This window comes from Chiloscyllium plagiosum, unplaced genomic scaffold (genome assembly GCF_037043375.1).
Source record: "Chiloscyllium plagiosum isolate Xiang-an unplaced genomic scaffold, Cpla_swu_hap1 HiC_scaffold_2, whole genome shotgun sequence".
Classification (NCBI taxonomy): Eukaryota; Metazoa; Chordata; class Chondrichthyes; order Orectolobiformes; family Hemiscylliidae; genus Chiloscyllium; species Chiloscyllium plagiosum.
The window spans coordinates 118,458,092-118,475,273 of NW_028270140.1; the positions used below are offsets into that span (position 1 = coordinate 118,458,092).

The 17,182-nt window shown below is 40.0% G+C and overlaps 1 protein-coding gene across 4 annotated transcripts in view; it reads left to right on the forward strand.

Moving 5' to 3' along the window:
- arhgef28a (Rho guanine nucleotide exchange factor 28a) overlaps positions 1–17,182 on the forward strand; it is a 468,925-nt gene that overhangs the window by 63,531 nt on the left and 388,212 nt on the right. For all 4 annotated transcript variants that reach the window (XM_043707577.2, XM_088000126.1, XM_088000117.1 and 1 more), the window contains exon 2: positions 16,340–16,383. In XM_043707577.2, coding sequence (XP_043563512.2) covers positions 16,351–16,383 — 33 coding nt within the window. In that variant the 5' untranslated portion in view covers positions 16,340–16,350. The remainder of the gene's footprint in view (positions 1–16,339; positions 16,384–17,182) is intronic.

Below are 17,182 nucleotides of genomic sequence, written 5' to 3' on the forward strand. Positions count from 1 at the left end.
AGATTAATTGGATAACACGACCACAGAGTTGCTATTGCAGGTACATTGGACTAAATAGCCTATTTGTTTGCAGTATAATTCTACAATTCTGATTCTATTTTATGTCATCCTAGAATCAATGAATGAATGAACAATCACCTCATCTCAACAAGAAAATGGAGTCTCAGGTTAAAAAAAAATTTCATGGGTTTATAATTGTTTTGCTGGTAAAACTAGCATTCATTGCTCATCTCTAATTGCTCTTGACCTGACTGACTTTCTTGAACATCTCAGAATGCAGTTAAGAGTCAATGACATTGATCTATGCCTGGAGTCACATTCAGGCCAAACAAGGCAAAGGTGGCAGATTTTGTTGCATGAAGGACATTTGTGAACCTGATAGATTTTCACAATTCAATGGCAGTTTCTTGGTTACCATCGCTGATGGTAGCTTTATAATCCATATTTATCAATTAGATTCAAAATCCACCAGTTATCATGCAGGAATTTGAATGTGTTTCTCCAGAACATTAATTTGCCCCTCCAAATTACTGGTTACATCTTATCTGAAAGTTGACCTTTCCTTCTGAGTGTTGGAGTTCTGTGTTTTGGTATTGATTTCTGGCATGAAAGTAAAACATCTGTCTGAGGCAAGAGTATTATCAAATGAGCTAAGCTGACATTGCCAACAAAAGGTGTTGTTGCAAGTCATTGAAGTTTAGTTATACAGTACAGTATTGTTTAATGCCTGTTCATTGTGTAAAATGAGAACCTGAGCAAATCCTTTTTTTGTCTACATTTTATCTTAAATTAGGAAGTTATCTTGCTAATTGCTGTTCCTGTTAATGCTGGGTGTGTTAGCAGCTTAATTGCAATCTGTTATTGTATGTTGATTTTAAACTAGTTCCTTTGTAGAAAACCAACAAAGATCAATGAAATGCTATTTTAGCTCCAGGAAGTAGTCATAAAGCAGCAAAGGATTTGTTTGTAGAAAAACAATCATGAGCTTGTTCTGTGGCTTGGGTTATGTCTTAGCTTTGATCCAATAGTGGTTGACATTCAAATAAGGTCAGTACCTTTCAAAGCTTGTTATGTAGACTTGGGCAGAATATTACAATGATATCTGATGAATTGCCCAGCTACTTGAGACCGTTCTAGTCTGGTTCTGTTCTTGATCTATCTAATTGTAGCCAGAGCACCAGTTGCGAAGCTTTGTCTTTCTGCTCCTGCACTGATACTTCTAGTACCCAGGAAGGAATTACATGTTGCTTCCTTCTACGTTTTATCCTTGTTCTGTCCCTTAACCAGTCATCCAAAAGCACAATGTTAGTTTTCACATGTACTCAGCGGACACCAAGCACTACTTTATCACTATCCCTGCTCTTGGCCTCCTCTTTTGTTACTAAGCAGTTAGAATATTTATCTGATATCCAGTAGAGATTATCAGAAATATCTTCCAATGTAAGTATCAGGAAATTAAAGCCATTTCTTCAGACCCACTTCAAACTCCTAGTTTCCTAACTACTGACTTCATTTCTTTTTCTGACAACTATTTGAGACTGAACCAGATTATTTTCAACCTTTGTAACATTTGAGCTCAAAGCGAGCTTTTAGTCACAAATTTCTGCTAACAGCAAGGTCGCCTTTTTCCTATTCCATGACATCACTGTCTTGCGTTTGCATCACTTTATCTCTGCTGTAACTTTATTCATGCTTTTCTCACTATTGGGGACTGGAGGTGTGGGCCATTGCTCTAGTGTCACAACTCCATGTGTCACAACATAAATTAAAAATACCTTTTCTAGTTATCAAGATGAATAATTAAACATCTGTTTAGGTTTTAAGCAACAAAATCTATCAACCCAAGTTTCTTATATATAAGAGTTTTTAGATTAGATGAGATTCCCTATAGTATGGAAACCGGCCCTTCAGCCCAACTAGTCCACACTGACCCTCCGAAGAGTAACCCACCCAGATCAAGTCCCCTACCCTATATTTACCCCTGACTAATGCGCCTCACACTATGGGCAATTTAGCATGGCCAATTCACCTGACATGCACATCTTTGGATTGTGGGAGGAAACCAGAGCACCTGGAGGAAATCAATGCAGATACAGGGAGAATGTGCAAACTCCACGCTGACATTGCCCGAGGCGGGAATCAAACCTGGGTCCCTGGCACTGTGAGGCAGCAGTGCTAACGTTCTGGGTTTATTATCAAAATATAACTTATTCAGTAAATGTGCAGTAATTGGTTAACATATAGTTAGTAAAATAGAAGAAAATATGTTCATCTCTCTGAATATCCCTGAAACACTCACTAACACACACATGCACAGACACACTCACTTGAAAAAAGAAAACAAAAAACAGATTTCTCATGGACATTAATTATCTGAAAATAAAAATCACTGCTTTTTATTGAAGACATAGGGATCTGTTGCTTTCATGTTCTGGCATTCTTGTCAACTCACAAAGCATGTATGTTTATCTCTGAAGTCTTGCATACACAGCTTGCTCAGAAAATACAGTCTTGAAATGTTCCTTCAATTGCTGTTCAAAAGAAAAAATAGGGTTCACCTTGAACTCAGCAAGAGGGTTTTCTTTTCAAAACTGTTAGAGATCATTTGGCTAGCTTTCCTCCAACTCAACGTCTTCTTATTAGGCTTTTCTTCAATACTGTGCTTTTCAAAGTTCCATTCATGGGATGTGGGTATCGCTGGCTGAGCCGTTATTTATTGCCCATTCCTAATTATCTGTTGAATTGAGTGGCTTGTTCGGGCCATTTCATGTTACCCGCATTGCTGTGGGTCTGGAGTTACATGCAGATCAGTCATGGTGACCTTTTTTCCTTCCCTAAAGGATAGCAGTGAACTAAATGGGTTTTATGACAATCTACAATGGTTGCCATTGGGCTAGCTTTTAATTCCAAATTTTATTGAATTCGAATTTCATCATCTGCCATAGTGGGATTTGAATCCATGTCTCAGATCATAAGCTTGGTTTTCAGCATTACTAGTTCATCAACAAAATGCCACAGCTTTGCTACCAACTGTGTCATCATCTTTCCTCTGAACAGGATCCCTCCTGAACCTTATAAAGGAGAAGCTCTTCAAGCCAGTCATTGTTAAAAACAGCCCAGAAAGGATCTACAGCAGAGCAAGCAGTTACCATCAGTCATGTAATTTACAGAAATCCTTGTTTTAAAAGCCTCCAATGTCCCCATGAACTTCCAATGACTTTAAAGAAACTGCAGTAGGTATATGTAGTAAGCCTGAAATAAATCCATTTTACACAATCCTGCAAAATCTGAGTTCTCTCCAAGCAATGTAAAACATAAACCATCTTTGTAAGTCAACTATAAATTTGCTGTCCAATACATCTCTTGGCGGGTCTGTCACATTCCCACCACAAAAATGATGACATCCTATACTCTGCTTCCCATCACCTAACTTAACCTGTGGGCGTATATTGGGTCCTGATTAAGCAACATCTTGATTTTCAAACTGTTACACTTGTTTTCAAAGTGGTGGTGCCTGCAAGTTTCCCTTCAAGCCACCTACCATCCCAACTTGGAACCATTTACCATTCCTTAACTGTTGCTGCGTCAAAATCCTGGAACTCCCTTCTTAACGGTTCATTGAATTACTTGCATCAGATAAACTGTAGTGATTCAATAAGACAGCTCAAAATCATTTTCTCAAGAGTAGTTAGGAATGGGTCACAAATGTTAGCAATGTCAGTGATGCTCACATTCTGTAAAAGAATGAAAGAACCCCTGCTGCACAATGACGTGAGATATCTGTGCACCTCTAATTCTGGCCTTTTGAGCAGTCAGAATTTAATAGGTTTAACTTTGCATACCATGTCTTAAGTTGCCCAAAGCTTTGAAATTCCTTCCTGACAATTCTCAGCCCCTCTATCACACTTTCCTCCTTTCAGAGCTCCTTAAATCCTAAAGTAGAAGTTAAGTACTGTGGATAGGGAGATATGACATAAAAAGAGAAAGTGCTGGAGAAGCTCAGCAATTCTGGCAGCATCTGTGAAGACAGCAACAGAGCTAATGTTTGGAGTCCAATGTAACTCCTCTTTGAAGATCATGCAGTTAGAGTTTCTGAGTTTTGCCAGTACTTTTTGTTTATTTGCCTTAAATCTTACATCTTTTATTAAGCTTCAGGTCATCTGGCATAATATTTTCTTTTGTGGCCCAGTTTCATCCTTTGATTTATAGTGCACCTATAAAACATGTTGAGATGTTTCTTTTATTTCAATGCAAATGCCTTTGTTAACTACAAAATTTAAGATATATTGCAGAGCAGCATAGGAGCTACAATGATTAGGTGATATCAGGTGTTACATTGACTACTGAGAAGAAAAGGGAAAATCAAGTTTTTTTTAATAAAAGTGAATATGTCTAACAGATCTATAAACATTTTTAGTTTAAAAGTACACATTATGTACATTGTTTTGTTTAGATAGTAATAACTTCTAGTGGTTTCAATTTGCATTAAAATGTAACAGTGCAGAAATGTAACTTTAAAATGATTGTTTAAGCTCAAATGTTCTGGTGTTTGTGAAGTCTCCAAACCAAAATTGTCAAGACTAAGTAAACGTATAACAAGAATTATTATTCAATCAGTCTGATTTGGTGGAAGTGGAAAACATATTTTGGTTCTTTTAGAAAACATTTTGAACTTATCATCATAATGATCTATTGTTCTCTTGCCAGACTTCAAACAAACTTTTTACACCACATACATTGAAAAGTACAAAACCAGGAAAGTGCCAAGTTTGATTTCCAGTCTCTGCTGAATTAAATTATTTCAGCTAGGAACATTAAGAGAGGTAACATAATTGGCTGCAGCATCGCTGGATTAGGAACTGAAAAAGTCAGCCAAGATTCCACAGTTGCAGTTCAATCATCCCAGCTGGAAGATGCTCATCTAGATGACAGGAATTAACAAAACAAGATTGGCATTTGAATGGCTTGCTGATCCTCATTTTCTAGACTCATAAATGTAGACTGACTGCTACTAATTGATAAGTTCAGAAAAAGGAGCTTGGCCCAGCATATTCAAGCTTTTCCTGGTTCATTCTCTGCATAGTAACATGTAATTTGGTAGTCCAAGTTGAGATTTTTAACATCCTATTTGGGTCCATATACTTCTTTATCAGCCTTGAAGTTTATGCCAGTCTGGATTGGAATGCCTTTGGGACACCCTTCATGTCAGAATACTCATTTGAGAAGTTGATATTCCCAAAAGCTCTAGTTATCAGGGCAGGATGGTTTCAGAGGTTAAATTGTGTGTCTTCCACATTCCTAGCATAATTTTACCAAATATTCGTTAATGTCTAGATAATATCCATTGTTGATTGATCATATGTTGTAGAGGCCTATGTGGTCACTCAAAATATCAAGATCAAGAACTCAAATCTGTTGGTAAATCTGGTTGCTAGTATGTAGCTATGAGGAGGAGGACATTATTCATAAGTGACCTCCCCAAATCAGAAATGGGGTTCTTTCTGCATTTTAGAATGGAGCCTTCCAAGTGTGCTAGATACATACAATGCAAAGTGATAGCAACCTCCATAAGATTAAAGTTATCCTTGAGATTTCTTAAACAGACACGTTCAGAGCAAGGCTTTATATAGGTAAGAAATGTTGTTACCTCAGCCATAGAAATCCTTGATAATTTGAAAAATATTGTTAAAATATTTTCCTTTTGCATTCACAGATGGCACCACTGTAATTATGTTGAGTATCCTTGTTATTTTAACAAGAGGAAACGTCTTTACGGATAAGAATTATCAATCATTGACTGCAGCATAGCAGTCTGGTTTTCACTTCTGAAAGCTTGGAAAAATTTTTTAGCTTTAATTGGGTGCTAAAACAACCAAAGCTTCCTTGAAGACTTTACCTAGATTAGGTTACTTACAGTGTGGAAACAGGCCCTTCGGCCCAACAAGTCCACACCAACCCGCTAAAGCACAACCCACTGAAGTGCAACCCACCCAGATCCATTCCCCTACACCTAACACTACAGGCAATTTAGCATGGCCAATTCACCTAACCTGCACATTTTCTTGGATTGTGGGAGAAACCGGAGCAGCTGGAGGAAACCCACGCAGACATGGGGAGAATGTGCAAACTCCACACAGAGAGTCGTCTGAGGTGGGAATTGAACCCGGGTCGCTGGCACTATGAGGTAGCAGTGCTAACCACTGTTCCACTGTGCTGCCCACTAAGGATGAAGGGCAACACTCTGAAAACTTATGATTACAAATAAACCTGTTGGGACGATAACCTGGTGTCATCTGACTTCTGACCTTGTCCACCCCAGTCCAACACAGGCGCCTCCACATCATCAAAATTAATACAAACTTAAAGTCCTGAAACATATTTTTACAGTCATAATTTATAGAAAGAAATCTCTCAAAAGGCTCAAAGGCACAGTTGAATAAGTAAAAATAATGTATTTCTAAAGGCCTTGAGGGGGCTCCACTATTGAATGGATTGGCAATGCACTCTAGTGGTAGACCCTTGTAATGCAATATCATGTGATCAGAGAGAGCCAGCATAACATGGTTTTCATTCATCTGTCTCTGCATTATCCCTCTATAACCCTTTGAACTCATGGTACATTATATACACACATCATTAATATTTTAGTTATTTTTCTGAATCTGTAGTTATATGTGTTTGTGAAGACATGTTGATTTGCCTAATTCTGAAGTTTTGATTAAATTTCAGAGGGTGAGGAAGCAGTGTGCTTCTGCGACTGGGGAGTGAAAAGTAGCAGGAGTGTTTCTGAAGGGAGATGAGTTAGAAGATTGTCCTGGGAGTGGCTCTGTGTAAAGGGGGGAAGTGTCTTTGTGAGGGAGGGTGCAATTGAAGGAGGGAAAGAAGTGTCCCTGTGAGGTGAGGTTGGTGGGGATAGAGTTTCTATGAAGGAGAGGAAAGTATCTCTGTAAAGATTGGAGATGCAGTGTTCTACAAAGCGGAGTTAGAAGGTGTGTCCATTCATTACAGTATTGGTAGGAATGATCACTGAACAGTTATAGTGGAGAGGGATTTTTATTGAGTTTCACCTGCACTGTGTGGCACTTTCAGTGAGCTAAATGGGACAGATCTTGAACAAATCTAGCAATCCAGACTGGGCGTCCATGAGGTGCCGTGAGAGATCAGCAGCAGAACTGTATTCACAATCTGCAACCTCATGGCCTGGCTTATCTCCCACTCTACTGCTACCTTCAACCTAGGGGCTCAGCTGTGGTGGAATGAAGATAGAAGGAAGGTATGCTCAAAGCAGTACTGGACATTCCCATTCTTGAGACAGCACCCTAGTGAAGCTACAACACAGGATTGTGTGTGACAAATAACAGAAGCAGAATGCCATAGAAAGTGCAAAGTGATTCCTCAACCAGCAGATGAGATCTAGAGTCATAGGTCTCAAAACATTACTTGTTTTCTCTCCACAGATGCTGCCAGACCTATTGAGTTTCTTCAGTAATTTCTGTTTTTGTGTTGAATGAGATCTAAGTCCTGCATATCTTGTTGCGAACAGCAGTGGTCAGTTAATAGCTAACAGGAGGTAGAGTCTCCACAAATATTTCAGTGATGCCCTGTACACTGGTGTAGACAGGTATTGCATCCATTCAGCCAAAGAACCCATTAAATCATCCACCTAAGTCTCCTCCTTAGGTTTCCCTGTATTACATATGCCAGTTTTCAACTGATTTGATTCACTCCACATGATACAAGGGAATGGCAGGAACACACTGGATACTGAAAAGTCTATAGGCTCTGATAACATTCCTATAATAGTGCTGAATACTGGTGTTACAGAACTAGCCATACTCCTAGCCAAGTTCTTAAAAGCAGGACAAATCCAACGTGGCAAATAAAAGTCATGTTGATACACTCTGGATCATCTGAAGGAGATGGAATTGGCCATCGCTTGCGTTATCAAGTGGCAATGCAATGTGAAAGGGAATCTTTCCACTGGATAGAGTCATATCTAGCACTCAGGAAGATGGTTGTAGTTATTGAAAATTGTTGTCCTAAGGCCTGGGGCAACATTGCAGGAGCGCCTCAGGATACTGTCATACACAAACTCATTTTTAGCTGTTTCATCAATGACCTTCTATCTATTATATAGTCAGAAGTGGGGATGTTTCCTGTTGATTGCACAATGTTTTTGAACCCTTCATGCCTCCTCAGACACTGAAGCAGTCCATGTCCACATGCAGTACGACCTGGACAATATCAGGCTTACCTTCATAAGTGGCAAGTAATTTTTGTACCACACAAAGGACAGATAATGGCCATCTTCAACAAGAGAATCTAGCCATCGCCCCTTGAAATTCAATGGTGTTACCACCTCTGAATCCTCCATTGGGGATTGCCACTGACCAGAAACTGAACCGGATTGCCATGACCTCCAAGAGTAAGTCAGAAGTTGAGAATTCTATGGCAAGTAACTCACCACCTAATTCCCAGTTCCTAACGGATATCTATAAGGCACAAGTCAGGACTGTAACTGAATTCACTTCACTGGGCTGAATGAGTACAGCTCCAACAACATCCAAAAAACTCAACACCATCCTGGACAATGCAGCATACTTGACATTCAACATTCCCTCCATTCATCACCAACACATAGTGGATACAGTGTGTACCATTTAAAAGGTCAGTACAGTAATTCACTAAGGCTCTTTTTAAAGGAAGTTCCAAACCCATGATCCCTATTACCTTGAAGGGCAAAGTGAGCCGATGCAGACAGACATCACCTGTCTGCAAGTTTCCCTCCACGTTACACACCACCCTGAATATATTACTGCTCCTTCATTGTCACTAGGTCAAAATCCTGGAAATCCCTCACTTACAACACAGCTGTCACCCCTACACCTCAAGGATTGCAACAGTTCAAGAAGGCAGCTCACTGCTAGCTTCTGCCAGACAATTAGGGATACTACTAAATGCTGACCCACCTAAGGATGCCCACCTTCCATGAATGAATGAAAGAGAAAAGGTGGGAAACGTCCAGCAAGGTGGCAATGGTAGAGTAGCAATGTTTAGGCTCCGGCTCATTTGCTGCTTTCTTCCATCACTTTCTCTTTTTTCTATTTATTTTGTTCCTTTCAACTTTTGTCTACAATGCTGACTTACTTTTTTGCCCTTGGGGAGTTTGGCAGAATTGATGGCATTGACAATGGCAGTGAGTGTGGGCCCAGCAGTGAGAGAAGGTGCTGGAACATGGTAACATCGATGTAGGTGAGTCCAGCGCAGGACTTGAGGTGAATAGCATCGATGGTTGATCTGATGTCAGTGCTGGTTCAAAGGGTTGCACTCTTGCATTTGTTCAGGAACGTTGTGGGCTCTGATTCTTCATTTGGTTCCAAGATGGTGGCAGTGTTGGTGAGGTGGGCCCTGAGGTTAGTGATTCCGGAACATAGCAACTTTGACGTTGGTGGGTCTGGTACAGTCAGTGGCGAGGCACAGGACTTCAGGCAGTGGCAGTGGCAAAGGTGCCAGCAAATTGGCGGTTATAGCAGTGGTGGCACCGCAGCATTGGTGGGTCCATCGCCGGCAACATTGGTGAGCCTGGCTTGAGACTCATGGCAGTGGTGGTGGAAGTGACTGTGATCTGGGCATTTTCTTTTCCTTTCACTGCTGTTTCTTTAATTTCAGGTCTTTGTTTAAATTCCAACTATTGTGTTCTAACATGGCACCAGAGATTGACATGTAAACTTTTCATTGTATTCCTGTACTCAGGTACATGTGACAATAAATTCTAATCTGAGGAGGAGAAGGAAGAAGAAGAAGATTGTCTCTGTGAAATGTGAAGGAAGAGTGTCTTTGTGAAGCAGTTGAACATGGATGAATTTTTTAACAATGGATGAGCTGAAGTGGGGTGGTGTCAGATGCTGTTTTCACGCAAGGAATTCTTGCTGTTGGGGATGGAGAAGATATGTGAAAGGATGTTCATCTCAGGGGGAGATATTATATCAAAGTTACAAAGAGTTGGGTTCCACCTCTCAAGGCTGTAAGGAGAGAAGTGGAGTCTGATGTGAGGTAAATGAGTTCATGGTGGGGTGAAAGAAATTACTCTGACTTTTTCATCACTTTGAGGCAGCACGGTGGCTCAATGGTTAGCACTGCTGCCTCACAGTGCCAGGGATCTGGGTTCAATTCCAGCATTTGGCGACTGTCTGGGTCGAGTTTGCACATTCTCCCCGTGTCTGCGCGGATTTCGTCCTGATGCTCCGGTTTCCTCCCACAATCCAAAGATGTGCAGATTTGGTGGATTGTCCATAGTGTCCAGGGATGTGTAGGTTAGGTGCATTAGTCAGGGATAAATGTAGGGTAGGGGTATCAGTTTTTTTTTATAGATTTTTTATTGAAAATTTAACATGTTTTTACACGTTTACAAAAGAAAACTAAAAAGAAACCCAAGTATAAACATTGATATACAATTAAATCTTAAATAAATAATAACCAAAATCTATCAAACAGAAAAAAAGTAATACCGAGAGAAAAGAAGAACAAAACTCAACTAACTACTCATCTAACCTATAACTAACCAGAGTGTATGATTAGATCTCTTACATTATTCAAGAGAAAAAAAAAACAATGGATAACACAGAAATTGAGTAGTGAGATACATGCTTGGAATGTGTTAACATCAGATCGTAACAAAACCCGTATTCGTACGGGATTCCTCTCCCAAGGGGCCCTGGACCAGCCAGGTTCACCATCTCAGTTAAATAAAAGCCTTTGTTAGGATGACCGAAATATCTGTATTTGTGTAATTCAAGAAGGGCTGCCATATTTTATGGAATAATTTGGTTTTTCGGTGCACCATATTTGTAAGGAAGTCAAGGGGAATACATTCCATAATTATTCTGTGCCAATTCGAAAGTCCATGAGGGCCCTCAGTTTACCAAAATATTTTTCCTTGCACAGAAAGAGAGAATGGAAAATAATCTCTTCCCTGTCATACTTTCAAGTGTTCTTTATCCAATAAGTGTGTCTCCTGTAGGAGAACTATATCAACCCTTTCTTTCTTGAGGTTTGATAATATTTTCTTCCTTTTGATTGGTGAATTACTCCCCATGACATTCCAGGTGCACCATTTAATCGACTGATTAACCATAATCACCGGGCAAATCCGAGACCCCACGGGAGAAGAAACCCTATCTAAAACATCCCGAACATAGAGCATATAAAATTCCCAAAAATAAAGGCTCTTTAATACACTCAGATCAATATAATTAAAACTATTTCTAAATTTAAAAAAGTATTTAAATGGAGATTTTCCCCTCTTGTTCCTGGGGCATCACTTCCTTTCCAAAAGCCCATCATATCCTCTCCCAACCAGTGCCCCACCTTTGACCCAGGCACCCCACGATAGGATAAAGAAAATTCAAATATACTACTGAGCTAGAATTAACAATGAGTACCTTACCCCCAACCCACACCAACACCTGGATATATTTGGTAATGTTAATACCATGTATGAACATATATAACTATAAAATTACAGTCTCAACAAATAATAATTAAATATAGTAATACAAAATAACAGGGAAAAACAACCCCGCTCCTAAAGACAGAGATAAAATAGGATAAGGTAACCACCTCCCCCCCACCTACATTAATTAGACCCCCCAAACCTATATATATTTTTAAAAAAGGGGGAGAAAATCGCTAAGTGAAGAATAAATAAATAAACCCCTCTCCCCACCCCCCAAAGATAATATTAAACAGTAAGGTAATGAAAGGAAAAAAAGGGGGTAAACCAGGGTGGGGGGAGGGCAAAACAAATCAATTAACTCTTACAATTTATCAAAGAGAGTCCAAAAATTCCTTAGCCTTCTCCGGTGATCCGAAGTTGTACACGGACCCTTCATGGCTGAAGCGTAGCGTTGCTGGGTAGCGCAAGGAGTACTGAATGTTTAAGTCCCTTAAACGCATCTTCACTTCGTCAAACGCCTTCCTCTTTTGGACAAAAGCTGGGAAAAAGTCCTGGAATAACATAATCTTGGATCCTTTATAAATCATGGCTTGGGGATCTTTTACAAGAATTCTGGAAGCTTCCAAGAGCATCTGCCTCTCCTTGTAGCTCTGCAGCCAGAACAGGACCGGGTGGGGGGCGCACTACAACCTGGTAGGCCCATTCCACCCTTACCTGGCCTGATCCAGCCTCCAGATTTAACAGTTGTGGAAGCCACTGCTTGAGGAATGTAAGCTGGCCTTCTTCTTGACGTTCGGGAAGGCCCAGTAAACGAATATTTTTTCAACAACCTCGAAAATTGAGGTTTGTCAATGTGATTCTCTAAGGTCCGGACTCGCTGTTCGAGAGTCCGGACCTGATCGACAGCCGATTCTGCTATAGTGTCGGAGGTCGCGGCCTTTAGCTCTGCCTCTCCATCTCGGTACTCGATTTCTGCGATGTTTCAGTCGTTCTTTTGTAGCGCGGCCGAGAGTGAATTCCATCTGCTCCGGGACTCTTCGATGAAGGCGTCGATCTTCGCGTCAGGTTTGAAGATTATTTCTGCGAGGCTCGCCACCGTAGGTAAGTCCCCCGGGGCGGCTGCGGATGCCTCTGCTGCAGCTGGGGAGGGTGGGGGAGCGGCTCCTGCCTGCTGAGAACTGCGGGCTCCCTTCCCCCTAGTCATTTTTACAGGAGACTAGACTGTTTAAATTCAGTACTGAGCAACTAATTACATTAAGTCAAAACTATTTTAAATGATTTGGTAAGTGTGGTAGAGGCGGGTGGCCCACTTTGCCCAAGTGTTGGGAGGAACACTATAGACTCAGACTTGCTGAGTCGCCGCCATCTTAGATCTCCTCGGGGGATTGGTTTAATAGGATACTCTTTGGGGGGTCGGTGTGGATTTATTGGACTGAAGGGCCTGTTTCCACACTGTAGGTATTCTGTAGGGATTATAAGAATTCTATGGATAGTTTGAACCTACAAAAAAACATTTGGATTAGGAGCTGGACTAGGCTATTCTGCTCCTCTAGTCATCACTGCCATTCACTGAGATTATGGCTGACCTGATTATGACCTCAACACCACTTTTCTCCTTTGCTTAAGAACTTCTGACTGGCTTGTTCATCAAGAATCTATATACTTCTGCCTTAGAAACATTCAACGTTCTCTGGGGACAAGAGTTCCAAAGACTGTCAAGACTCTTAGTCCTCTGGTTTAAAAAAAAAGCCCTCAACTCTGTCATAAATAGGAGACACTATTTTTAAATAATGTTCTTAGTTCTAGTCTGTCCCACAAGTGGAAGCATCTTTTAAACATTCACCCTGTCATGTGCCCTCAGGTTCTTACAGGTTTCAAAAAGATAATTTTTCTAAACTGGAGTGGCTACAGGCCCAACCTGTAGCTCAGAGCTCCGCAGTCTGTCTCCACTTAATAATTTAGACCTGCCAAAGTGGACAAGTTCACATTTTCCCACATTATATTGTACCTGTCAAATCTTTATCCACTGATTCAATAAATGCATATCCCTTGCAGACTCCCATATCTGCTTCACAATTTATGTTCCTACCCATCTTTCATTCATTAGCAAATTTAATAGCCTTCCATTTGGCCTCTGCATACAAGTCATAGGCATAGAATAGGCATACAATGTAAATAATTGGGGCACCAACACTGATCCTTGTAGCACATTACTCCATTTTGCTCATCTGAAAATAATGCATTTGCATATGCTTCTTGTTAGCTAACCAGTCTCCATCCAAGCCAATGTGTTACCCTACTACCGTGAACGTTTTACTACTTATTTATCAATATAATCAACAATTATTGCCCATCCCAAAATGCCCTTGAGAAAGAATTTTTGCATTGTAATCCTTGATGTCATTTTTTTCAGTTCTTTATATTTTGTTCAATCTTATGACCTGCTACTCATCTTTGTGGAATTATAAAATTTCTCTTTCAGTTTGATTCCAACTTCAATTTCCTAGTTAGCCAAAAATAGTGTGTCCTTATCTTAAAATCCTTCTTTCTCATGGGAAGGTATATTTTCTGGTTATTCTGAAATATCTCTTTAAATGTCTGCCCTTGCACCTCTATTCCTTAGTCTGGTTTCCCAATTCATTTCAGCCCTCTCTTTCATAATTTCCTTATTTAAGTTTAAAAGAACAATTTCTCTTACTCCTTTCTCTCTCAAACTAAATATGACATTTAATCACATTACACTGCTGCTTTTCTGTGTGGACATTAATTAATTCTATCTCATTACACATGACCGGATCTCATATAGCTTGCTGTCTGGTTGGTTCTACAACATGCAGTTTGAAAAAACAGTCTCGAAAAAGCTCTGTGACCTTATTATCTAATTTACCCTAGTCAATCTGACCTTTACCAGCTATATTTAGATTAAAATTGCCCATTTTTTATTACTGTATTTTTTCACAAGCCCCATTATTTCTTTTGTATGACCTGCCCTCCAGTATGGCTGCTGTTAGCAACCTATAAACCACTTCCACAAATGACTGCTTACCTTTACGGTTTGTATCTCCGCACAAACTGATTCTACATCCTGATGTCCAGAGCTAAGGTCACCTCTCTGGATGTAGGTTTGCTCACTGAGCTAGAAGATTCGTTTTCAGACATTTCGTCACCATACTAGGTAACATCATCAGTGAGCCTCCAGATGAAGCACTGGTGGTATGGCCCGCTTTCTACTTATGTGTTTGATTTCTTTGGGTTGGTGATGTCATTTCCTGTGCTGACATCATTTCCCATTATTTTTTTCAGGGGGTGGTAAATGGGATCCAAATCAATGTGTTTGTTGGTAGAGTTCTGGTTGGAATGCCATGCTTCTAGGAATCCTTGTGTATGTCTCTGTTTGGCTTGTCCTAGGATGGATGTGTTGTCTCAGTCGAAGTGGTGTCTTACTTCATCTGTATGTAAGGATACTAGTGAGAGTGGGTCATGTATTTTTGTGGCTAGTTGATGGTCATGTATCCTGGTGGCTTGTTTTCTGCCTGTTTGTCCAATGTAGTATTTGTTACAGTTCTTGCAAGGTATTTTGTAAATGACATCAGTTTTGGTTGTCGTCTGTAAAGTTCATTAGCTGGCGTTTTAGTGTGTTGGTGGGTTTGTGAACTACCATGATGCCAAGAGGTCTGAGTAGTCTGGTAGTCATTTCTGAGATATCTTTGATGTATGGTAGGGTGACTAGGGTTTCTGGACGTGTTTTGTCTGCTTGTTGGGGTTTGTTGCTGAGAAATCGGTGGACTGTGTTCATTGGGTACCCGTTCTTTTTGAATACACTGTTTAGGTGATTTTCCTCTGCTCTGCGTAGCCTTCTCTGTGCTGCAGAGGGTGCTCATTGATATAATGTTCTAATGCAGCTTCGTTTGTGGATGTTGGGATGATTGCTTCTGTAGTTCAGTATTTGGTCCATATGTGTTGCTGGTTTGAAGATCCCCATTGGCTGTTCGCTCTACTGCGATATCTAGGAATGGCAGTTTGTTGTTGTTTTCTCTGGTCACCTCTGTTTATTGTACTGATGTCATTCATAATAAAACAGAGCGAACTGTCATCTGTCCAACTTTGCTGATAAGGACTTGGAGGCCCTGATGGAGGAGGGGACATGTGCGGTCACTGACCATGGAGCGAGCCTTGAGACATTGATGCCTCTTGTCCAGGATGGATGACCAGAGGATCAAGTGGCAAGCTGGAAGCAGCAGCTTCCACTCTGAATCTCATGTTTGGAATTGTTATCATCTAGTTCCTATCTCACAGGTGGGAGAATGGGAAACTGTATAATAATGCGGCATGTTGTTTGGCAATTTTTTGGGGAATTGGACACTCTACTCTCGACTTCAGGACCCTTCTTCCTGCTGATCTTCCAGAATTCACTCAGTTTTACCTCCAATGCCCATGTTGTTCAATGGTTTGGAAGATTCTGCCGCAGGTTTTTCCTGTGGTCAGTGATAAAGCAGTGTTCTGCAGTCAGTGGAGAATGCCTATATGTCAACCACAAGATTAAAGGCTATAAAAATGTCTTAAAATGTAAAGTGCAGCTTGAAGATTTGAGAATCATTATGAAATAGTGTTAAATTTCGAATTAATCAAATGAATTCATAGATCTTTTTGAGATGAAAGCCAGAAGTGTCATCAATAGAATCACAGCTGATTTAAGGCATGGATAATTTGGATTCATGCTCAATCCTGCATTATTTGATAAATTTGGCTTCTGACTTTTTTTTGCTTTCTTAGGGACAGGGCACAAATTTTTGTTGGTGTATATATTCATGTGTCACAACAATATCAGTCTCTCTGCTTATTTAATTTTAAAATTGTAAACAATTTTTTTCTTCTTGTGAGCAGATGCAGAAGCAATGGAGCTGAGCTGCCACGAAGTACCAATATATGTAAGTATTTATTTGGTAGCTATAATTGTCCTTCAGCCTACAATTCTCTGACATATGTGTTCCTCAACTTTTCACCTCTTAAGTATCCCTACTTTTAAATGTTGGGATCTCATTTGGTGGGCGTGCCAAAACCCTTATTTCTGAAATTCTCTTTTGAAACCTCTATACTACTCTGTGTATTTCCTACTTTATGTATTTGAAGAGTGCTGCCTTTCTGTAAGTCCTGTCTCAACAGATTCCAATCATTTTGAATGAAGTGTTCTTTACAAAATGCCAAGTGTGAAAGACAATAATGAATTGCGTTTTTTTTTAAGTCAGTAGTTCATTTTTTTCATTTTTTTTAAGAAAGGTGATATAAACTAACTAGATCAAGTGTCAGTAATGGTTTTTCTGATCTTCCCATATGATTGAATTGGGAGATTGGATGATTTATGCTGTTGTTAAAAATCCATGTTGTACTACATTCTGTAACTTGTTCTGAAGCTACTATATTGTCTTGTAGAATGTGCAATTAATAATTTTATCTTCAAAGAATAAGCCCTTTCTTTTGAAGGATGTCATTCTTTTCCCTTGTTTTTGTCTTCCTTTCTAATATCACTTCCAGTCAAATTTGTGTACACAGACCCAATCTACAGTCTGCTTCCAGTTCTATTTCAGTGCTATTTCTAAACCAGTACCATGTGAGAAAACTGCAGGGTGATCATTCACTTGCTTAGAGATGCTGTTCGCATCTTTACTCCACCTCACAATATCATAATAAGGACCAGAACCAAATTTTGAGAAAGCTGCTCTTTTTAAA